The sequence below is a fragment of the Ceratotherium simum genome, chromosome 24 (assembly GCF_057802395.1).
Source record: "Ceratotherium simum simum isolate JZ-2026a chromosome 24, ASM5780239v1, whole genome shotgun sequence".
NCBI classification, from domain to species: Eukaryota; Metazoa; Chordata; class Mammalia; order Perissodactyla; family Rhinocerotidae; genus Ceratotherium; species Ceratotherium simum.
In genome coordinates, this window is record NC_141923.1 from 23,047,760 (window position 1) to 23,072,717 (window position 24,958).

General features: G+C 37.9%; 1 protein-coding gene across 1 annotated transcript in view; it reads right to left on the reverse strand.

Annotated features, from left to right (window-relative positions):
- The window catches only part of TSHR (thyroid stimulating hormone receptor), a 63,646-nt gene that overhangs the window by 16,207 nt on the left and 22,481 nt on the right, over positions 1–24,958 (reverse strand). Inside the window, exons 6-7 of the mRNA XM_087447772.1 lie at positions 24,284–24,352; positions 12,070–12,147 (exon numbers count right to left, since the gene is read on the reverse strand). Coding sequence (XP_087303898.1) covers positions 12,070–12,147; positions 24,284–24,352 — 147 coding nt within the window. The remainder of the gene's footprint in view (positions 1–12,069; positions 12,148–24,283; positions 24,353–24,958) is intronic.

Below are 24,958 nucleotides of genomic sequence, written 5' to 3' on the forward strand. Positions count from 1 at the left end.
GTATAGGAAAGATGATCCTTTGGATATTGAAATCACCAAAATTTATGAGAGAAATAGTGTTAGAGAAGTCAGTAACAGTGAATCAGTAGCTGAAATCTTCAAGAAATGAGACAAAATGACTTTGGAGTTCACGGATAACAACAAAAAGATATTTGGGTGGTAATGTCTGACAGCATGAGAGTCAAAGTTGGGGAGGGGTTTTAAGGAGGAAGGAGGGATAATGGTCCTAAAGCAACATGAGGAGAAAGGGGGACATCCGCTTCAACTCCATTTTATACAAACTCTTTATGCTTCTAGGATGTGAGTCAATATTCAGCACGTTTTAAAATTGGTACTGTATTTTAAGATGCCTCAAAGCTGTCGATACCCACAAGTAAATGTCTTTATTTTCTCACTTGAGGATTGAACTGCAACATGAATTTGCAAGTTGTTCATATGTACCATTGAGCTACTGTGTTTGCTCATTTTCAGAGAACCCATAAGGAAAGAGGTGTTCTCATTGTAACTTTAATGCCAAGACAAACAACTGAGGAACAGAAAAGTAAAACTCCTCTTGCCCCGTCTATTGCTTTGGCTTGAAATTATTCATCATTCATCAAATAGTTAATGAGTTTCTGCTATGTGTGAGGCATTGTATGAGTGTATTTCCTCTTAGGTTACAATAGTGGGAAAAAGTAGACAAAAATCCCTACTCTCATTGTATTTACATACTAATGGAGGGGGACAGAGAATAAACAAGTAAGTAAATGTCTAGAATGTCAGATGGTGATAAGCATCAAGGAGAAAAATAAAGCAAATAAAATAAAATAAAATAAAAATAAAGCATCTGGCAAATTTAAATAAAGCAGAGAAAATAAAATAAAGCACAGAAAATAAAATAAAATACAAATAAAGCAGCCGGCAAATTTAAACAGGGTATTCAGGGAAGACCTCAATCAGAAGCTTACATTTAAGGAAAACCTTGGAGGAAGTAAAGGAGCAAGCCCCATGGATACCGGGGGAAAGAGCCTTCTAGGTAGAGAAAGCAGCTAGGGCACACCCCCTAAGGGGGGAACATGCCTGGGGGGACCTGTTCAGCGTGACTGGAGTGGAGTGATGAGGAAGAAGTAGGAGATGGGATCAGAGATATCGGGTTGTGGGTGGGGGCGGCAAACAGCATAGGTCTCTGAAGGCTATTTGTGAGGCTCTGGCTTTTTTCTGAGTAAGATGAAGAACTGAACAGTTTTAGGAAGAAATTTAAGAAAATGATCAAGCAAAGTTGGAGAATTACAATAGATGCAAGAATAATCATCTGTGAAAGGGGTTGACCCGGAGTGCCAGGAAGAGATGGGTTTCTGAGTTAGTGCTGGTTTTGCACCTTAACACCACCACTTACGGCCAGGTGACCGCGGGGACTTACCTGCTATCTCTGCACCTCAGTTTTCTCATTTGTTAAATAGGGACAATAACACCTACTGTTGAATAGTTAGAAAGACTCAAGGTGATATACTTATCTGTAAAGAACCAGCACATAGCTGATGCTCAAAAATGGCTGCTATTATTAATAAGAAAATGCTCATCTCAAGATTCAGATGATCATAAATTACCAATCTTTTCTCGAAGTCTTTGTGTACCAACAAAATTGCTTTATAACTCAGATATCACTGTTATCCTCTTTTTGTCCCTCTTAAGTTTGCATAATTAAATTTCTTTTAAGCCTATAGCTTCCATGACCTACGAAATCTCACGGAGTTGACTGTCTCAGCATAATGGATCTTGCAATGAAAAACCACCTGTGTACTGTAACTCAGTAAGGTCAGAGCTTCTATGCACAGTGGTGAGAGGAAATGAGGGCAATTTATTGTCAGTAGTCAGATACTGAAACACAAACATATCCTTCTCCTCAATGTTGAATCCTCTCCCTTCTCCTCCCCCACTCCCAACACACATACAACATGACCATCGCCATAGTGGCAAAAGGATCAGCCTCAATGCTACCTGTGAGAAACGAAAAGTCCACTCATTTAAAAGTGTTTATTTCTTTTAGACTCAGAAGCAGAACGTAATTAACAAAATAGATTTCAGAGATTGGCAGAGATAGTATGTCAGAATGAAAACCTTTAACTACCTTATATCCTTCCACCTGTTCCAAGAGTAAAGATCCCAGAAGAGGCAAAGAATTTAGTACTCACCCATATTTACTTGGGAAGAATTGAGTGCCTAATTGTACACACCATAAACTGCTTCTTTTGTTTATATTTGTGGGTTATTTATTGAAAACTTTAATCCCAGATTGACTTACCCCTCCTATCAGTTAGCCTGTTGCCAGCATCTTCTAGTTAATTGTAAAATCATGAGTAAAACTTGCTACAGAACAGAGTCCACATGATTTTTGCCTCGTCTATTTGGCCCTATTCAATCTCATGTCTCTCCTTTCATCCCACAAATAATTGAGACTTGATATGGGTGAAATCTCCAAAAATTATGGGAGGAGTACTGTTGGAGAGGTCAGAATCCTTTAGGGTTTATAGGATGAAATAAAGTAATTTATGTAAAAATGTTTAGCACAGAGTCTAGTATGCATTCACTAGAAGGTAGATTTATTTATGCTTCAAGTTGCAATGAAAAATTGTGCTCCTACTTGCTTTTTGTTCTGAAGATTCATCACTGTTGAGGGCTCCTTGCTAAAGAGCAATGATTAGTTAATTAAACTGTTCAGAATTTATATGGTTTAGAAAATTTTGCAAGTGTTGTTTTCCTAGGATCTAGACTCAGCAAGTATTCTTTTATGTTCTATCAATTTTGATCAAGGTAAAAAGCCCTTACTTAAACAATTAACTTTAGCAAAAGCATCTTACAAGAAGCAGTTAATGGATTTGTGAATTGTTCTGTCTTAGAGATGAAAAGTCATTCTAGTTTACTTTTTGGCTAGGCATAGATATGAAAACATTTATTTAGACTGAATCCCCTGATGTAAAATGCATGATCATTTGAGGCCATTGCTCTCAGACAGTGGCTCTCAGTGCTTTGGAGAACTCCTTTATTTAAAGAAAGAAACTTTTAAGGACTGTAGTAGTTGCACTTTTAGTCAATTAAAGAAATACACAGGTTTGTATGACTTTGAAGATCTTTGCAATAACTCCATCATCTCTCTCCCACCAAGATTCAGCCTCCTAGTTGGGGAAATGCTCTGCAAGTTTTTCAATAGTTATGAAAAGTAACTCTATCATTATAGAGTGCTGTGACTTCAAGTATTAATCCTTTTTTCTCATATCAGTAGCTATGGTAGTAAGAGATGCTGCCGATCAATAAATTTGGATTTTGGGGGGAACCAAATATCCTGAGTTGTTGACACAACTCCTCTGGTCTGAAGATTCCTGGGGCTGAAGTAGACCACACTGTTGTTCTCAGCAAGAAGCCAGCATGCACACAATTCTGGAAAGGTAATTATCTACTCTTTCTGAATTCTTCTGTGACCATCATTGCAGCTCTCACAGACTCCACAAAATGGTCGCAGGCCTTCTCCTTTGCTGTGCCTCTGGAGACACGGATGTGTGACTTAGGAGGGAGGACCTGCTTCGGTTGCTTCCCCAACAACTTGGCTCCCTTTTCCTAGGTTTGACTTGGTGTCCGAGCTGGGCACTGCAAGGGGTCTGTTTGTCTTTGCGACTCATTTCACAGTCTGTGAGCAGAGCAGCCTGATTTTCCACCCCTAGGAGGTTCCCTTCCTCTCCAAGAGCCTGCTCCAAAGGCTCTGCTCGGCAAGCACAGAAAGGAAGACAGGGAACTCCAGGCTGATTAGGTCTTTGGGCTTGATTTCCCTCCCCTCTGAGGGACATCCAAATAGCCAGGAGGCAGAGATGAGCAGTCCTGGTGCAGCGGCTGGGACAGAGGTATTCAGGACTAATACAGTCAGGGCTGAGGGTGGGCAGAGGAAGGCGTGGGGGTGAATTGAAGAGGGCCACAAACTGTAATGGGTCATGCAACTATTACTAATATTTTCATGGTAACCCTTCATGAGTCACCCTTACTTGGAGAGTCAGGCCATGTTCCCCACAATATGATTTCAACACAACACACTTTTCAGACACTATCCTTTGGCCTAAATTATATTTGTTTCTTGTTCTTTGAATGCATCTTATGTTTTCCTGTAGACTTGCCTTTCTTCTTTCTCTCATAACTCTATCTCTGTCGCAATTCTACCCCTCGTCTGAAGCCCATCTCAAATACCACTCCTTTAATGAGGCCTTTGCTAGTCACCCTAACCAGAAGTGGTATCTTGATTCTCTAAATACCTCTTATAGTTGTTTTTACATTAAACTTATAGTGTGGTTACTTATTCACATTTCTCCTGAATTTTCTTGTAACCTCTTTAAAAGCAGAGGCTATGTCTTATCCTTATAACTTTCACAGTGTTCAGTAGGTGCTCAGTAAAATCCCTGTAGAATAAATGAGTAAATGAACACATTGCACGAATTTGTTTCAGATTAGCCATTTCTCCTTAGAAAGGAAAGAGAAAAGGGAAAGAGAGGATAAACTAGGGATGGTGGAAAGCTGGTAGTTAGGACTAAAACTGATTTCATTTAGGCCAAAATTTTTACCAAGGACCACCATTCAACAATAAAAAGACAAACAATACAATTTAAAAAACAGGTAAGATATTTGAACAGACAATTGACAAAAGAAAACATACAAATGGTTAGTTAGTACAGGAAAAGATGCTCAACATCGTTAATAATCAGGGAAACACGAAGTAAAACCACAGTGAGATACCAGTTTACACCTACTAGAATGGCTAGAATCAAAGAGATTGACGATACAACGGGTTGGCCAGTATGAGATGCTCATACCTCACTGGTGGGAAGAGAAAATGGGACAACCATTTTGGAAAACAGTTTGGCAGTATTTCCTATAAAGTTAAATATACATCTATCCTGTGACCTGACAATTTTATTCCTAGATTTTTACACTTGAAAAATAAAAAGATATGTGGTTGTCTGTGGGAGACTGGGGCATGAGGGAACTTTCTGGGTGATGGAAATTTTCTAAGCCTTGACTGAGGTAGGGTTATATAGTTTTGCCGGACTCATCAAACTGTACACTTGAAGACTGTGCATGTTATTGTATGTAAATTATACCTCAATAAAAAAATAATTTTGCCCAGGATCATCCTAGAAAATCGTGTATTCAATGAACTTTTAGGCATGCAACAATTTTTCAGCCATCTGATAGTATGCTTTTATGAAGGTCATTGAGAATCAAAAAGAAAAGAAGGGCTTATTTTTCTGTAAACCAAAATGGCAGTGCCATGACCTTTGGATTTTCAAATGATTAATTTAATCAGCTAATAGCAACAAAAGTTTATTTTTGAAGTTTATTTTTGTAGATACATGTAATGCAAACTCAAGGATGTTATCACAGAGATTTCCTCTTCTTAGGTAATACTTATAATAGTAACTGGGACTATTGTAGTCATTTTCAACAGTAAGTTAAATGCTTATTAGGGTGGGTTACATAATTTAGACCTTAGAGAACTCTGGTTATTATGGAAGGCATTGCATTTCAGTGTGTTCTTTCCTTTGGGATTATAGACACTGAGAGATTCTCTTTCAAAATAAGATTAAAAGAAAACAAGATAATCAAAAATGGAAAGTATAAAAATGGAAAATGAGATTGCATATCTTGATTAAAAGATCAATGAGTAGGGGGCCAGCCTGGCATAGCGGTTAAGTTTGTGCGCTCTGCTTTGTGGCCTGCGGTTTGCATGTTCAGATCCCGGGCATGGACCTGTGCACCGCTAATCAAGCCATGCTGTGGCAGGCGTTCCACATGTAAAGTAGGGGAAGATGGGCATAGAGGTTAGCTCAGGGCCAATATTCCTCACCAAAAAAATAAATAAATAAATAAAATCAATACGTAAAAAATGTTACTAAACTCCCAAACTAAATTAGAAAAGCTTTTTTTTCTTTTAAAAAAAGTAAGCGAATATTGGAGAATAGATCTCACTTTAGATGTTTCACCTGTTTTGAATTAGATTCTTTTTTGAGAAATGACCTTGAAAAAAGATAGTAAACTAAGTGGGCAAGTTTGACTGTTTTTGTTGACTATTAGAGATGACTGTATTCTTTCACAAATACCTTTATGGGGCAGAAATATATATACCATCCAATTCTCTTCTCTTTAGATGGAGTTTAAGATTTCCAAGGTTAGTTTTTACACCAAATCACAACCAAGTCACGGCTATTTGATATTCAGTTACAATTTATCAAATATTTATTGAGTACTTGCTGTCTTCTCTTTTAAAGTGGGAGGATGACAAAAAGTATAAGACAGTCCATTTCCTCTAGGATCTTAAAATCTAATTATGGGGAGATGTGTGGGAAATAAAGTAATGAAGATTTTGACAAAAGTTCAAGACAAGCGTGAAAGTGATGTCACAAGGCCATGCATGATTAGTTAACATGCATTTTAAGAGAACAACTGTGCTTGGAATTTGAGGAATGAGACTGGACTTTGCTTTGTTTGTTTCTTAAAGAACTTTCCTCCTGCTGGCCTCTAAAATGCTGCCATCTCCATTGTCTTCTCTTCCAATGCTTTGTAGCTTTCTTAAATTTAGTTCTAATTTTTATTAAAATAATGCATAGACCTATTTTTAAAAAGAAATTACACTGGAAGCTTGATAATACACACAGCATGCCGCTGTACAGCCCCTCCCTGTAGTCTGCTTTCTGATGCCCCAGAAGCGACCACTTTCAACTTGTGGTATCCTTTCCATAATTGTAAATATTTCTTGATTTATTGGTTTTCAATTGACACACTGACTCCCTACTATGGAAGATAAGGGTTTATCTCTCTTCCATCACCCCAAACACACATCCTCGTGATACCCCCTCTACTCTCCTGAAATAGTTTTAGGACATATTTGGTTAAACTCATATTTAATATTTTGGTTATCATGATTCTGCATATTGTGATTTCATTTCCTTTCTTGTGTAACTTTTTTTGTTTCTTCATGAGATGCCTGTCTCTCTTTTTAATTTACATATCTTGGTTTGAATGGACCTCTTGCTAAGTCTTGCCACATGCTCTAAAGTTCGGTAAAACACCTCTCAAACCAGTTTTTCATACAGTCAATCCTGTCAGATAATCTATAAATCCCTTTTGATTTCTAGAACTTTCTCTTGGAGCCCTCCTTCAGCTCTGATGTAGATGTCTTAGTCTCGAGATGCCCAGGACTTCCCTTCTTGGTCACCCTGGGAATTCCATTTGCTTCTTTCCAATGTTGATCTTTGTTTCTGAATTCCTCATTTTTCTCTTTCTTGGTCTATGCTCCAAGAAAAGGTGAATGGGAAATCAAGTTTTTGAGACTTTGCATGTCTAGGAATGTCTTTATTTTACTTCATCCTTGATAGGTTGGAAATCACTTTGCCTCAGAATTTGAAGGGTGTACTTTATCGTCTTCTGTCTTTCAATGTTACAGCTAAGAGGACTGATGGCATTCACAGCCATCATACCAGCCTTCACAGGTAACGTGATTTTTCTCTCTAGAGGGTTCTAGGATATTCTCTTTATCACAGAGTTTTCATATCTTATGATGTACTTCCATGAGCTTTTTTACATTCGTGTGCGTTCTTTGTGGGAATTTTTATTCTGAAGACTCACTTCCTGCATTTATGGGAAATTTTCTCCAACAATTTTCTTTTTTGTTTTATTACCTCCTCCTAAATCTTTTATTAATTGGATGTTGGACCCCTAGTTTGAACTTCTAATTTTTTTTTTTTATCTATTCTCTCCTCTATTCCATCTTTCTTTTTGTGTTCTCTTTTCTGGGAGATGTTTTCCACTCTATTTTTGAAAATTTCTTAATTTATTTTTGTTTTGGATATCATATTTTTAATTTCAAAGAGTTCTTTCTTTTTTCTCCAGCTTGATTGAGATACAATTGACATATAACATTGTGTAAGTTTAAGGTGTACAATGTGATGATTTGATATATGTATATATTGTGAAATGATTAACACAGTAAGGTTAGTTAACACATCCATCACCTCACATAGTTACCGCTTCTTTTTTTTTTTTTTTTTTTGTGATGAGAACATTTAAGATCTACTCTCTTAGCAACTTGCAAATATACAATACAGTATTATTAACTATAGTCACCATGCTGTTCATTAGATCCCCAGAACTTATTCATCTTATAACTGGAAATTTTGTACTATCTGACCAACATTTCTCCATTTCCCTCATCCCTCAGCCCCTGGCAACCACCAATCTACTCTCTGTTTCTATGAGTTCGGCTTTTTAGGTTCCTCATATAAGTGAGACCATACAGCATTTGTCTTTCGCTGTCTAACTTATTTCACTTAGCATAATGTCTTTAAGGTTCATCCATGTTGTTGCAAATGGCAGGATTTCTCATGGATGAATAATATTTTCATTACCTCCCCTGTTGGAAGCTCCTAATGAAGAGTCTGGAGCTTACCAGTGCTCAGTATATGTTTACTGTACATTTCCAAAGGTTGATTGGGAAGAGTTTAATCAAACTGATGGGAATGGGTAGGAATGAGAGGGAGGAGTGGAATTCCAAGCAAGTGTGATGACTACATAAGAGCTAAGGTCTGAAACCTGAAATTTAGAAATCATTCATATTCTCATAATATTTGAAAGCAAATGATTTAACCAAAGGAAAAGATATAGAGAAGAAAGAGCCAGTGCCCAGGACGGAGCCCTGTTGAAATACTGGGGCAGTGAGCTCTAGAGAGAAATCGGGAAGGAGTGAGCAGAGGTTAAGAAAGATAAGAATAATGAAATGTCAAGAGTCGGGAAGAAGTGAAGGTAATCATAATATTTAACATTTATTAAGCATATACTCAGTGCTTTAGATTTATTTTCTTACTTAAGCTTCACTACTTCTAGTTATTGTGTTTTGAGAAATAAGAAAACTGAGACTTGGGTCTCACAATTAGTTAGTGATAGAACCAGGAATCAACTTCAGGTCTAGCTCCTAATTTAGTTCACTTTTCATCACTGGACATACCTCTAGGAAGCAGGAAGGGCATTTTCAAGCAATTGTGCACCTGCTCTTAAGTTGGTCAGAGAGTCTTGAAAAAAAAATCTTACCAAAACTATCAAAACAATTTTTAAGCAGCACAAACAAATAGGTAGTTTAACTTACCACTTCCAAAGAAGTAGAAATGGACACTCTCCCTTGAGGACAACATACTAAAATATCTTTAAAATGTGACTGCTATTTAAATACTACAGCATTTACAGAAGTGTGATTCAAATATTTATTGTATACTGTATTAATTTTGCAAACATTTATTAAGCTGGTACTGTGTTTCAGTCATTGTAATATGAACTAGAACTGTAGAAACTAAAACAGACACAGTCCCTGCCCTCTAGGAGCTCCTAGAAAGATAGACAGAAACATGTTACTGGTGCCATGAGACGCATACATCGAAGAGGTGGAGTATAAAGGAAGAAATGGTCATCTTTCCTCAAGGAGAGGAGGGCCAAGAACGGCTTCAGAGAGGAGATCTTTACTGGAATGTCAAAATGGTAGTAGGTGCTCATCAGACAGATAAGGCTGTGGTGGGGTTTCCAAGCAGTAGGAAAAGTAAGAGTCTAGCAAGCCATATAAGTAGGTTGGAGGAATAGGGGAGGTAAAATGTTGAATATGGATGGGTCCTTGGTCAGGGGTGTATAGTGGTGTAAGAGATAAAGCTGAATATTATAGCAGGGCCTTGCATTGCCACATCAAGGTCTTTATCCTGAGGGGAATGGGAGACCAGCAATGGGTTTTAAGATTCTATTTGCATTTGAACACACAGAGGTTTGGAGATGATGAGATTGAGAGGGACCAAGATGGAAGGCAAGGGGGGATTTGGAGACTCTTGTCATTTAGACTAGTGCTACTCAAAGTGTAGTGCCCATTGGCTAACTGTTTGTTACCAGTCCTTGATGAAGTAAGAAGTTGGTACTGAAATGTAAGCCAACTACTTCACTAAGCACTCTATTTAGTTTGGACAACTTTGCTCTCACGGGAAGGTTTTCTCTACAAAGGAATCTGTGCTTTGATATACATTCTAAGACCAGCCATTCACCTTGTAGAGGACCCACACTTTGAGTGGTTCTTGTCTACACCATTGATCTTCAAATTCATTCAATTTCCCATATTTATAAGTAAAAATTGTTTGAGTATGCACTTCTAACATATGTGTATTTATGAGCTCTATACACATATTACTGTAATACTATGTTATATACATTATAAAACACACTAAAACATATTTTAAAAGGATAAGATGGAAATAAATAATATTTTAAAAAATATTTCATTAAAGTGAAAGCAATGTTATTAAATATACTTCACTAATTTTGAAAATCATTATTTAACTCTTTCTGATATAGCTATCCAGAGGGTTGCTTCTGGTTTAGTTTATTTTGGTTTTGGTTTAAATGACTATCAATTGAAAAAGTTACCTCACAAAGATAGATGGTTCCAAATGGAATAGGGCAGGCTTGGCTGTACTTATTAAATTAAGATTCTCATCTTTCAATCCAATTCAGTAATTAAATACATGTTTTTATTGAAATTCCTATTCTCAGATGTCAATCAGCTGTTTTTGCAAACTGATCTGAAGGTGTTTCATTTTCATATTTTATACACATGGATTTTAAACCCATTGCAACACTTAATTTGAAAGATTTTAAAACAGGTTAAAATTCAATTTCTTGTTTTAACAAGACAGAATTTTATAAGTGACATTCACCATTTTCATCAGGAAAATCACGTAATATGGAAATGTTTCCACATACCTGTTTCTAAAGGCTCTTTCCAAAGCACAGATTTCTTTAGAAAAGCAACAACTTTCCTTATTTGTTGGTGAAATATCACCTTTATCTTGAAGGAGAAGTTAAGGATATCTTTAAAAAATACCTTCCAGGTTAAAAAAAATCAGAGAAAAGGTCAAAATAATTTTTTTATTTGTGTTTCTTAAAAAGAAAAAAGCAGAATACTTTTAAATACTTTGCCATGAGTTAACAGGAACCCCCTTGTGGTATAGTAGATTTTCAGGGTCACTTTGTCCTCTTATATGGAGCCTATGTGTTAAGAAAATAAGGCCGTAAACCCACGTAACTGGGTGCATTCAATATAAAAGTGAAGTACCTGTTAAAAGTGAAAGAGTGAGGGTGTTAAGTCATTGAGACTGGATTACCCACTGTTCTCTCGGGACGCATCCATTCCCTGACACCTGAGGGACAGTGGTCATCTGTATATAAAATATTAGCAAAACTTAATTTCTTCTAATTTTTTACAACATAAGTATAAATAGACCCTCTATTATTTCTTTTGGCCTTTACTAGATTGTCTTGTGCTTCTCCTGGGGAACAGTGTTCCACCTTGGCAAGGACTTGACTAGATGCTCATTGGTAAGATTCTAAACCAAGGCAAAACCAAGGGCATGGAGAAGACAGTGCTGATAAAAAGACTTGAGAGAGACAGAATTGACAGAACTTGATCACTGATTGGATGTGGAGGTGTAAATCAGAGGAAATGCACAAACGGGTACTTTTTTCTATGCTGTTTTTGAAAATGTTTACATCCCATCTTCCCCAATGATTATAAGTTCTTCAAGATATGAATCAAACTATCATTTATACTCTTCCTTCTTTGTGCAAGGCAATGCATATTCATATACATTTTTCTCTGCAAAGACTAGGGTTCCTTCCACTTATAATTTGTAGACCTCGTGTCTCAGAATTTTGCAAACAGCAGGTGCTCAAAAATGTCTGTTTTTTTCCACAAGACGACTTCCATGAACATCCACACCAAGGTGACTGCCTGATCAAGCATCAGGATGGCACGGTGGAGCATGGGGCCCTCTGAGTCTCAAAGAACAAGGACTGTCTTCCAAGCAGTAGCCTATACAACTTGGCAGAAAAGTACTAGCAGAAACCTTTATCCAGGACAACAATATTCCCTACCCATGAGCATCAGCTGCTCCTCTTAATGCCCCCCTCCCTTCCAAAAAATAAAATTAAATTAAAAAAAGACTGAAATATTCTTTTGTATGTCTTACTCACAGCAAGGTTGGTCCACTGTATACTCCTCCAAATGCATCTTTGTCAATAACTGTCAAGTATTTATTCTTGTTCAGGTAGCTAGAGAGAGAGAGAGAGAGGGAGAGAGAATGGACTAGGTGAGGTTAAGCAAATTAATACAAATACCAATATAAAATGTGAGAATGGTCTCCCTAGCTATTAACTGTTTTTTAAGAATCTGGAAAACACCTTACCTTCTTCTGGCTTAAGCACTCAAAACGTTCTAGGTTAATTGTGCAAGGTTTATACACATTAAATACTGCAGAACTATTTGAAAGTGAGCATGTTTATGATCAAGTTTGCCTACCCAGGTTTTATAAAAGTTGCCTAATTCCCCATTTACCTGGCAAGGGAAATTGTATTTTTCAGTCCTCTTCAATATCAACTTTGTTTCTCAATATTGAACAATATTCCTATTTACTTTTGTAGACTAGGCTTAAATCAGGAATGGAATGAAGGTGGTGAGTGGTGATAGGGACTGTTAGAGATTCAGATCTTTTCTTTGGGGCAGAGTTGCCAGATTTAGCAAATAAAATACAGGATGCCCAGGTAAACAATGAATAACTTTTTAGTATAAGTATTCCCCATGCAATTTTTGAAACATTCTTATGCTAAAAAGTTATTTGTTGTTTATCTGAAATTCAAATTTAATTGGGTGGCCTGTATTTTCTCTGACAATCCTATTTTGGGGGTAAGTTACATAGATAAGATTACAGAGTATATCCTTCATGAAGGGTTTTGATGGGCACACTGATCTTTCCATTTTGAAAACACATTGGGCATTTGCGGGTAAAATATTTTTGAAGCAATTTAAGTCACAAAGTGATTCTGAAACATAAAATTACCTCCAAGTGGATAAAAGCTTCCAAGGATTTTGAAACTGGCCTTTTCCCCCCTAACTGTTTTTAGAGAACCGAATTATCTAAAAAGAAACAAAGCACATATATATCCTTGTTATAAATGATCTCAGTTTGCACATATTTAGAATAACTCACCACATAGTCTAGTCAATTTAAGAGTTAGTGAATGGTCATTTGTTGATACAAAGTGAATACAACAGAGACCTTTAGGAGGTCTGCTTAGATACGGATAATGCTTCCATCATTCTATGTATGGTATTTGCTCTTCATGATGGAAAATTCTCAAGGATAATGGCTAATAATAATAGTGTGACATGAGGACTTTTGGTCAGGATTCTTTCTCCAGAGGCCTCACAGAGAAACTTCTCCTTGGTTAATTGGATGTTCCTCTCTTTCTCTGAATCTGAGATGGGGAGAGGGGCGGTGGCTTCATTTGCGGCTGACCTCAGAGAAGGCAGCCACTATTCCTGTTCAGAAGGCAAAGGCAGGAACAATACCTTCAACCTCTCCTGGCCCAGCAGCTCTGCTCCTCTCCAGTCCTTTTTAGAGAATGGAACTACTTAGAATAAGAGAGGGTGGCCTTGGAGCCAGAGATGAGTCTTCATTGGAACAGTTGGAGGAAGTTTTACCAACCACCAATGAAGTCTCCCTCTCCTGGGCAGGATGAGGGATTAACCAAATGGCAAGTAAGTACTACAACGTCACACAATGAAGTCTCATAAATTAGTATAAATTTTGTGATTCTTTCCATTTTTTTCTCAAATTGAGGTTGAGAACTGCCTAATCTAAAGTAGTCACCACCAGTTTTCCTCATTGCACTCTTTATTTCCTTCACGGTATTATCACAATCTGTAATTACCTTTTTTATTTATTTGTTTACTTGTTCATCATCTGCTTCCCAATCAGAATAATAAGCTCTCTGTCTTATTCTGTATCACCAGTGCCAAGTTCAGTGCCTCCATAACTATTTGTTGAATGAATGTGTAAATGAGTGAATAAAAAATCAATGCACATTTCCACCAAAATAGTGAGGTGGGCGATGCTAAACTTTTAGGGTGACACATGTGATTGCCTTAAGGAAAAAATAGGAGAATGAAAGAATAGAAGACTCAGCATATGGTGTGGTGGCCAATTGACTTTCTTGATGAATGGCTATCATGTAAGGCTCTCAATCACAGGCTTCATTTGATCACTGTTTGACTCTCCTTGAACCTACTGTGTCCATAGATTTCCTTTGGTCAGTGATAGCTAGAATGGGCAAGAGCCACCTTGGAGAAACAACTGGAGAGAAGATCTTGAACAACAAGATTTTGTAAAAAGACAACTAAGCTTAGCATAAGTGCTGCACTGGCCTGCGTTTCTTTTTGTATTCTTTGGACCGTGCAACTTGCAGATCACATTCTGTTCCCAGACTGCTAAAAATCAAGCAAGGACCGGTGAGCTCATCTCAGTTTTTCCTCATCTCTGACTGCTGCAAGTGAAAATCGGCTTGCTCTGATCATTAGAAATTGTTATAAAACTAAATAATTGCTGGTCCAATTCTGCAGTGTTTTCATCTGATATTCAATACACCCCCAAGGAGAAGGAGGCTGGTGGACAAGCGTTGCAGTTTACCAGAAAAGCTGCAGAGATTTGAAACTGGGAAAGCCAGCCAGAGTCCAGGAGGGGAGAAGGAGGATGGAGAGAGGGTGCAGCCAACTTGAACGGAGATGAACTGAGTCTTGGGGGAGGCCGTGTTCTCTAAAACCAACAGCGTTGTTTGGGCACTTTATCTCTTAGAGATAATTTAGGTGCTTAAAAATGAAACCATCACTCTGCCTTTAGCAGTTTAGAGGGCTGCCTTATTATGACAGTTTGTGACAATGCATGAAGCTTTTATCCTTGAGTTCAGGTTGACGATCCCACCTTCCCTCTGAAGCTAAGGGGATGGGTGGAGAAATACATCAGCAGAAGCCTTAGTATCCACGAAGAAAGTACTTCCATCAGCCCCATTATTCATATAATGTTTGCTGGGAATGTCAATCTAATTAAACTGATTCCTTGACCATGACTTATCCTGGTTCTTCTGGAATCCACATTCTGTAGACAAGCTTCGGTAAATCAGTCACAAATCTTGGTAGGCTATATGGGTACCCTACTCCAGACAATGATTATTTTATAGAGGGTGTGTGACCATTTAAACTATCTCTTGCAAGGACAAGATGAACTTAAAAGAGAGTAGAAAGTCTTAGAGTCAGAGGTGAAAGGAAAGACTTCTTGAAGATCAGGATTTCTAAAATACAAATCATGGGAGGGGCTTATGAGAAAAGAACTGGTATCTCATCTAAAAATAATATAGACATTGCTAAATGTGTATGTTCAACACCTTCTCACTGGAAGACTGATACACTTTTGAGAACTTCTTGGAAGAAATGAAGTTCTTCCTAGAAAAGATCTGCCAGATCTTTCATATGGGGGGAGGGGAGTTAAGAAGCCCTGCCTTGACTTAAGTGCTGTGTATCTCACAGTTAAGGAAGAATAATGTGGTCAGAAAACTGAAGATCTTCAGGAAAGAGTTGGCGAAGAAGATCCTATTGACGAACTCAGTATTATAGATACAATATTATGTCTCACATCCTTCCCCAATGGACTCACTCTTGGCACATAGCAGCCATTCAGTGAAAACATGCTGGATGAACAAATGAAAGTCCAGTTGCTAGGAAACTCCTAGCTAGAGGCACCTCCTGTACTATGCTTAGATGAAGAAGTGACCCATGTCAGAGGGAGGACGATGACACTGTGGCAAGGAAAGTTGTGGTTGCTGCTGATCTTTGCTGTCCGGGGAGTTTTAGGATACATTTTGGCTCCAAGATAGAGCTGCATTTCCATCATCCCTGTAGGGGAAACTTGGGCTGGCACCTGTTTATGTTGTGAGACTTTCATGGGAACACTTCTGTGGGGAACCATGTTTCCCTCTCATAGCTTTGGCTATTTAAAAGATTAAGAGGAACCCCTGCCCAGGCCTCATTGCTCCACGGAAATCCTTTTGGTAGCAGAAATCAGGACACCTGTCTGTAAACAGTAACAGGTGAGAAAATGCTCACGGTTTCAAGAGGCAGCAGTAAAAGCCAGCCTTGGAGCATATCCTACAAGCTGTTCAAATACTTACTCCATGAGAAATAATAGCCTGCTTACTCCTATAATCTCCTCCATCGTCGTTTTCCCAGTGCTCCAAGCTGTGGTGTTTTGCTTCTAATCAGCTAATGTGTAATGCTAATTAGCACATGAATCGTGTTGACTTCTCTGTTCCTAATGATTAGTGTCTCTTAGCACATCAAAATGGTATGTTTTTCCCTGCCCAAATGTTTACTGTCAGATAGTAGCTAGTTACTAAAGTTTGACAGTAGAAAATACAATACAGAGAATTAGACATTCTGAAATAAGCAACATATCTCCACACCAGATGGTGTGGAAAGAGAGGATGGAAAAGAGGTTACAGAGAATGAATGTGTGACTTAACTTGAGCCTGAGAGCAGTTCAACTTCGGTTGAGCAAGGGATGCTTGTATTATTATTAATTTCCCATCTGAGTGATGACAGTGTGCTTGGTTCCATATGAAATCACAGGACCATGTGCTTTACACATCTGCTATAATTTTCATGAACTTTTAACTAATTACCCAACTGCTGCTGAGGCATCAGTGCTTGTTCTCAATGTGGAATTTGTCCAACTTGGCTGCAATCATATTCTTCAGCTACACTAAAAAAATAGGTCTAAATGAGGTCAAATCTGCTAATTTCAGCAAATGAATGATGAGGAATAATTCTCTTTTGGATGACACATTGTTTAAATTAGGACCTAAAGATATTTGAACATACTTCTGGGGAATTTACCAAATTGCTAATATGCTATGTGAAATCTTTGAGCACTATTAGGATAATTATAAGATACCGATGTGTTTACATTAGTTTAAAATCACAATTAGCACTGAGACCAGAGGCAACAGTCCTACGTTAAAATCACAAAGTGTGAACACTATTTTATTATTACTATGGAAACTTGACCTCTGTTTTCTCCATCTACAGCTCAACTCCTATCTTCCTCTAGTCCCAGGCCTCCTTATCATGATCATCATCTTGATTTCATCTTGGATTTACATATCTTTTACTGAAGTGCTCAAATCTAAGAAAAAGTAATTTTCCATCAATCAGGAATCAGAAACTTAGGATAGAATGATGAATAGATGGAACATTGTTTCATGACAGGAGCAGAGGTTCAAGTTGGATTCAAAATACTGATTGGAAAAAAAGATCTTTGTTTTCTATTACAGTTGGATCTGAACTTTCAAACCCTAAAATATTTTTATCCATATACTTCTTATCTTTATCCCATGCTTGTCCTTTTTTTATTAATGATTTTTTAAATTCAGGTATAATTGACATATAACAGTCTATTAGTTTCAGGTGTACAACATAATGATCTGATATTTGTATATATTGCAAAATGATCACCACAATAAGTCTGGTTAACACCAAACACCATACATAGTTACAAGATTTTTTTGTATGTGACAAGCACTTGTAAGATTTACTCTCTTAGCAACTTTCAAACATGCAATACAGTATTATTAACTATAGTCACCATGCTGTACATTACATCTGCCTGATTTTTATTTATTTATTTATTTTTGTGTGTGAGGAAGATTAGCCCTGAGTTAACATCTGATGTCAATCCTCCTCTTTTTGCTAAGGAAGATTGGCCCTGGGCTAACATCCATGCCCATCTTCCTCTAGTTTATATGGGATGCCGCCACAGCATGGTTTGACAAGCGGTGCGTGGGTTTGTGCCCGGGATCCGGGCCTGTGAACCCCAGGCTGCTGCAGCGGAGTGTGTGCACTTAACCGCTACACCACTGGGCCGGCCCCTGACTTATTTATTTTATAGCTGGAAGTTTGTACATTTTAACCTCCTTCACGCATTTCGCTCACCCTCATCCCCTGCCTCTGGCAACTGCCAATCTGTTCTCTGTATCTATGAGCTTCGTTTTTTTGTTTTGTTTCATTCTTTAAATTCCACAAATAAGTGAGATCATATGTATCTGTCTTTCTCTCTCTGACTTATTTCACTTAGCATAATGCCCTCCAGGTCCATCCATGTTGTTGCAAATGGTAAGATTTCATTCTTTTTTTTGGCTGAATAGTATTCCATTGTGTGTGTGTGTGTGTGTGTGTGTGTGTGTGTATACACGACATTTTCTTTATCCATTCACCATTGATAAACACTTAGTTGTCACCATATCTTGGCTATTGTAAATAATGCTGCAATGAATATGGAAGTGTATATATATTTTCAAATTAATGGTTTCATTTTCTTTGAATAAATACCCAGAAGTGGAATTGCTGGATCACATAGTAGTTCTATTTTTAATTTGTTGAGGAACCTCCATACTGTTTTCCATGGCAGCTACACCAATTTACATTCCCACCAACAGTGCACAAGGGTACCCTTTTCTCCACATGCTCACCAACACTTGTTATTTCTTATCTTTTGGATAATAGCTATCCCAATGAGGTGATATCTCATTGTGGTTTTGATTTGCATTCCCCTGATGATTAGTGATGTTGAGCATCTTTTCATGTACCTGTGGCCATTTGTATGTCTTCTTTGGAAAAATGTTTATTCAGATCCTCTTCCCGTATTTTAACTGGATTGTTTGCTTTTTGGTATTGAGTTGTATGCATTCTTTTTATATTTTGGATATTAACTGCTTATCAGATATCATGTTTGCCCTTTACTAGGAATTATGAGAAATAGAATACATATTTCATCATACAATGGTCATCTTTGCTGAATACCTCCATCTAGACCAGAGATCCACATAGTATCACTGTTGGTCAAATCCTGCCTGCCGCCTGTTTTAAAGTTTTATGGGAACACAGACATGCTCATTTGTTTATGCATTGTCTGTGGCTGCTTTCACACTACAATGGCAGAGTTGAATAGCTGCAACTGAGATCCCATGGCCCACAAAGCCCAAAATATTTGCCATCTGGTCCTTTCCAGAAAAAGTTTGCTGATCTCTGATCTAGACTTTTAAAAATCAAGAAGCATATGATTCTCAATTAAGAAATATTTCCCACGTTTGTTAAACTCTTCCAAATAACTTTAATATTTTACATAAAAATATCAAGAAAGTATAGTGAAAATGGCGCACTGATTTGTTGCCTGTATTTCAAGGATAGTTACATTGACTAGAACAGACTGTAATTCAGGGAACCAGTGAATCAAAATCCATTGTCTGCAATAGAATAATTCTGCCCTCAGCTTAGCCTCTCACAGAGTCCATGATATGGTCTCAGAAGAAGGTTGGTGAGAAGGTAGAGAGAGTCTCCTTATATAATCTTTTGGTAGCTTTAATTTCAGAAGACCACTAGAGGATCTGAAATTCTTATTAGCTCTTAGATTCTCCACAGGCCACCTCTAGCATAAACCTTGTTAAATTTAACTGCTTCCCAACAAGGTGGTATATTAAAAAATTCTTTTCACTAGCATTCCCCAAAAAGTGTTCTGTGGAACACCAGCCCAGAGAGGTGCTTCTGGAACCAAGATCTCCCTGGGAAACACTGCATACTATATCCCCCTTTTGGAAACTAGTAATTCAGACTGTTCTATTAAAAGACCAGAGAAGTCCACCTGTATACTTTGTTTAACCTTCTAAGGTCATGAATAGCTTTTAAAAAGTCACAACCCCCAGGGCCGGCCCGACGGTGTAGTGGTTAAGTTCGCACACTTGGCTTCGGTAGCCCAGGGTTTGCCGATTCAGATCCTGGGTGCGGACTTAAGCGCCACTCATCAAGCCACGCTGAGGTGGTATCCCACATAGAGCAACTAGAAGGATGTACAACTATGACATGCAATTATCTATTGGGGCTTTGGGGAGAAAAAAGGAAAAAACCGAGGAAGATGGGCAACAGATGTTAGCTCAGGGCTAATCTTCCTCAAAAAAAAAAAAAAAAGATTCTCAAAAAAAAAAAAGTAACACCCATTAACTTACCATGGAAGGAGAATTCAAGGAATATAATTTGAGAAATGCTTTCTCCCCCATCTCTCCTCTCACCACAAAGGTTGGGGAGAAGCTGGGATAAAAATTATTATTCCCTTGTTAGTTTTTCCATCTTTTCAATCTAAAATGTTTCTAAACTCCTTTGATATTCTGTGGCTGAATTAATGCCTAAAGCCGTAAAATAATAGGCTACTAGACACCCTGAGATCCACTTAGCATAGTAGGCTCCTGATTACAGAAAATTCACTTTGGAAATCTCTTGAAGTCTTTGTGGAGTTCTCTAAACATGACCAAAAGGTCAATTATGAGCAGGTATGAGAGGTTTCAAAGCAAAATGGTCAACAAACATGGCCTAACTTCAACCCCAATTCTTTGAATTTAATAACATTTTACCATGCCTGCCTTTTCATCAAGGCATCCTCCGATCAGACCTCACTTAGAAGTTCACTTATTTGGTGACCTTGCTGCGTCAGTAAAGTCAGGTTCTCACTGACAAATAACACTGTTGCTTGGTGTGACTGTTCCCTGAAACTTCTACTGGTTGTGCCTTGAGTCTTGAGTGGCCTCCTTTCTCTCACATGAGTCCACACTTCTCAGCTGCAAGATATTTTAGCTTCTGTATTTCGTGCCTTTAATAGACTGAGCCAAGAAGTGTAAACATTCTCCTGGGCTAAGAAACAAGCAGTAGTGGCCAGAGGAGTGGGGTGTCCATGCCTTGGTGGTGGCTGGTAAGTCAGCAACCACGCATACCAGCAGGGCACAGGGAAAAGAATCTTGAACCAGGGGATCCAGGTCCTAACTTTGGCTTGGCCACTAGACAGCTCTACCAAATTTAAAAAGCCACATTAAAAAAAAAAAAAAAGCCACGAGTTCACTTTGGGCTTCATTACCTTCATATGTAAAATGTGACTATTGGACAAGAAGATTGATAACATACTCCACAGCAGTGGTTCTTGACTTTTCCTTTACATCGGACTCACGTGGGGCAATTTTTAAATCCCCATGCCCTGGCTGTACTCAGACCAATTAAGCCAGAAGGTCTGGTGGTAAAACTTAGGCATCAATGCTTCCAAATCTCTTCAAGTGATTCCAACTTGCAGCCAATATTGAGAACCATAAAAGTCTGAATTTTATACCCTAAGTCTCTGTCCTTAAAAAATAACTGAGAGTAATTAAGGGCAATACATTCCAGTGACTAAATATGGCAGGATAAAGAAGGAAATAGTTTAAAGCATAGATCCTAATCTTGGGCTTTAAAATCCTTTGCTTGTGGAAAAATAAAAGTTTTAGAAATGAATTACCCTATATCCAAGGTTGGTTTCTGGTCCTTTTTCTCATCTAGCATTCTGGAAAGGTAGTTTTGATTCAGGCAAGAGTCAGCTGGACACACTGAATTCAAGAGCCATATTATCAGCTGTGGTTGAAGGTTTCTTCACTATCCCTACCCCTGCCCTTGCTAATGTGGTTCTCTGTTGTCTTAATGCTAACATCTTGATGCCCCTGATGTCTAGAACAGTGTGACCATATTCTGAAATCTTTATACCCTAAGTATATACAAACTGCTTTAGTTATTTTAAGTCCCAATTCCTCACTTCATTCATAGAAAATTTGAGTTGGAAAGATCATTTCCCTAAGGGTCAGGGCTTTCTAAGAATAGTTGAATCAAAGAGGAAAATATTTGGTTAGACTCATGTAATATTAAAATCAAATGCTAATCATTTAAAAAACATATGATAAATCTAGGGAAAATCAAGCTTATGTCTCCAAGCAAGGAGGCAAATATTATTGGATGTTTAGTGTTTTCAGTTATTTTCAATCTGAAATACATTTCAGATTGGATTGGTTACATTTCTCCCTAATGTACTTTGACCCTTAATATTGCTGCCCTCAAGTTGACTCCATTAGAATGTGGTTCAGTGTGGGCAGGAAGCACATCGCTCTTGTTCATCTTTGTATCACCAGTGAACAGCACAGTACCTGGCTCATTGTAGGTGATCAATAAATATGTTGAAAAATAAATGAAGGATTGTGTGAGATTTGTGTGATAAAGTTAAGATGGAAGTAGAGTCTCTGCAATACTATAAATAAATTTGATGTTGAAGTATTCACATTACTGTATTGAGTCCTTTTAGATTTCCCCTATAATTATACATTTTAAAAAATGACTAGAGCCATCCCTGATGGCCTAGTGGTTAAAGTTCGGTGTGCTCTGCTTCGGCGGCCTGGGTTTGGTTCCCGGGTGTGGAACCACACCACTTATCTGTCAGTAGCCATGTTGGGGTGGCAGTTCACATAGAAGAACTAGAAAGACCTACAACTAAAATATACAACTATGTACTGGGCCTTTGGGAGGGGAAAAAAAGGAGAGAGAAAGGAAGATTGGCAACAGATGTTAGCTCAGGGCAAATCTTTCCCAGCAAAAAAGAAAAGAAAAGAAAATGATTAACATCAGCCTGAATGAGCCCACAACTAGACAATCTAGAAAAAGGTACTCCAACTTTTCATTTGATAAAGACTACTAGGAACCCAAAGCCTGGCAAAGAGTGAGACCCCACCTCAAACAGAACTCAGAAAGCCATGCTTAGGTATAATGACTTCAAAACTTATTAGCATTTATTCTTTAAAAATAGAATCATATCAGAACCCACCACCTAATCCCCAAACCAGAACACCACTTAATCTACATATGTGTTTTTTTGCATCCAGGGCCCCTGCAGATGGTTGTGCAGGTCATTTACCTCACCCTGCTAAGGTGTGGTCAATGGACCAGCAGCATCTCCTGGGAGCTTGTTAGAGATGCAGAATCTGGGGCTCACCCCAGATGTACTTAATAAGATTCTGCATTTTAACAATAAAAAAATAAAGTTTGAGAAGCACTGTACCACACAACAGATCTAGAACCATGTGCCTTCAGATTTTGCAATGATCATTTCCAGACTATAAAATAGCTATATGTATTAAATGTTTAAAGGAAAACAAAGATGGAATCACAAAAATGAGTAAGCAACAAGACTGTCAAAAATGAACAGGCAAATTTTTCAAAAAGCAAATAGAACTTTTGGAATTGAAAAAATATAATTGTTAAAAAATACTCCATGAAGTGTCATTAAACAAATCAAACACAAATCTGTGGTTTGTTGCTTCAGCTGACTCTTACCCACAGTGGTTTTTTTCTTCTCCTATGTGTGATTTTTGACTGTGAGCTCATATTTGATTGATATTAATCTTTAAAAAATCTGGGAGCCTGCATTGGGATTCTTTCCTCTTTAGATATTTGCATTTACTTCTGCCGGGAGTCAGGAGGTGCTACTAGTGTAGTACCACTCCAGCTCTTGTCCAGGTTCCCTGGCTTAATCCAGGAGTCTCAGGTTTACATCACTTCCCCTGCCTTCTCACTATACTAAAGCCTAGTCTCCCGGCACCACTGATGTTGGCAGCTGCCCCTACGGGAACTCCACCCCCTGTAAACACCCACCACTTTGGTTTCAGCTCTTTGTTTGCTAGTTTGTTTTATTTCCTTCTCTTGGAGCTATGACATAAAATGTATTTTTTAAAATGTATGATCTAGTTGTTTGTAGTAGGAGGGCCCTAAAAATTAACTAAGTCCACCATATTGTGAGAAGCAGACTCAACGAAAGCTATTTTTCATTTATTGGATATTAGGTTAAAACATACACCAGTATGGCTGAACCGGTCCACAAGCTCTCAGACACAAAGTATCCCCTGGTGTAGACACTGGGCACTACAAAGACGGATTGAAAAGCACAACAAAGACAGAGACCTGTGTCAATGGCTATCTTTTTGCCAATGTCTTGCTCCAGGCATTATTTATTTGGGGGGAAGGCAAAAGTTGGATATGGCTTTTCAGCTATTTCTGAGTGAGTCAGATATCAACTGACACTTTTCCTGAAAATGTGTTAGAAAAAACTAAAAGAAAAATCTTACTTTCTGAACAGCTTTGGACTTAAATAAAGATATCCCTTTACCTCATGTACATAGTAGACGAACATTTACACACACACACTCCTACAAGCTAACTGAAGGTGACATCATAGTTCTCCATTTTATCAAGGATAAAAGCTTTGAGATTTAGAATGGTTAATGAAGTGCTCACTAAAGCTGGCTCTTGCCAAGTTCCTTAACATCTTCCTCAAGTCTTGGTCATACTAAATCTGGGGTTGAGGAATGTTCTGGTAGAACCTATCTCTAGCAGAATTCTGACTCATTGGATGGTCTTTCTTGGCAGTGAGAATATGGGAGAGGATAGAGGTTTCCATGGCTACCCTTGACTTACACAGCATCCAGCTTTGTCCCGTTGAAAGCATGTCCTTGGACTGAAGTAAAGCCATTGTTGTATAGTTTCCTACAATCAACAGAGAGAGGAAAAATCAGTGACCTATAAGAGGTGGTGCTGGCCCTTTGCCAAGGGTTGAGCTTCATTTCTTCAGTGTCAGAAAAGGGCATGAAGAAAACATATTACTGCAGATGAAAATTTCCAATAAAAAAAAAAAAAAAAAAGAAAAGGGCATGAAGGTTCTCAGGTCCCACATATGACTCCCACAAGAAAACTTTACAGTATGTATTGTTTGGGACATAGAATACTTCCCAGTTTGAATCCCCACTCTCTAGACTTAGCTCCTAGTAACGTTAAGCTGTTTCTCAGAAGCAGATTCACTTTGAAGAACAAAGATTTACCACCATTAAGGACTTTTAAAAAATGTTCTACATATACTCAAAAAACAGAGGTTTCAGGTAATAGTTAACCCAATGTCAATAATGGAGGGATAACTGTAGTTTCTTAAGATGAACACTTTTAAAGACATTATTCATATGAATGCATAGGTTTTATATTTTCTATTTAAAATGTTATTTCACATTTGTATTTTATCCATATTTTTATCCTCAAGGCTTATCATAGATTAAATCCTTAATGGTTCTGGGTTTAATTAAATTGAACTTCCAAGACAAA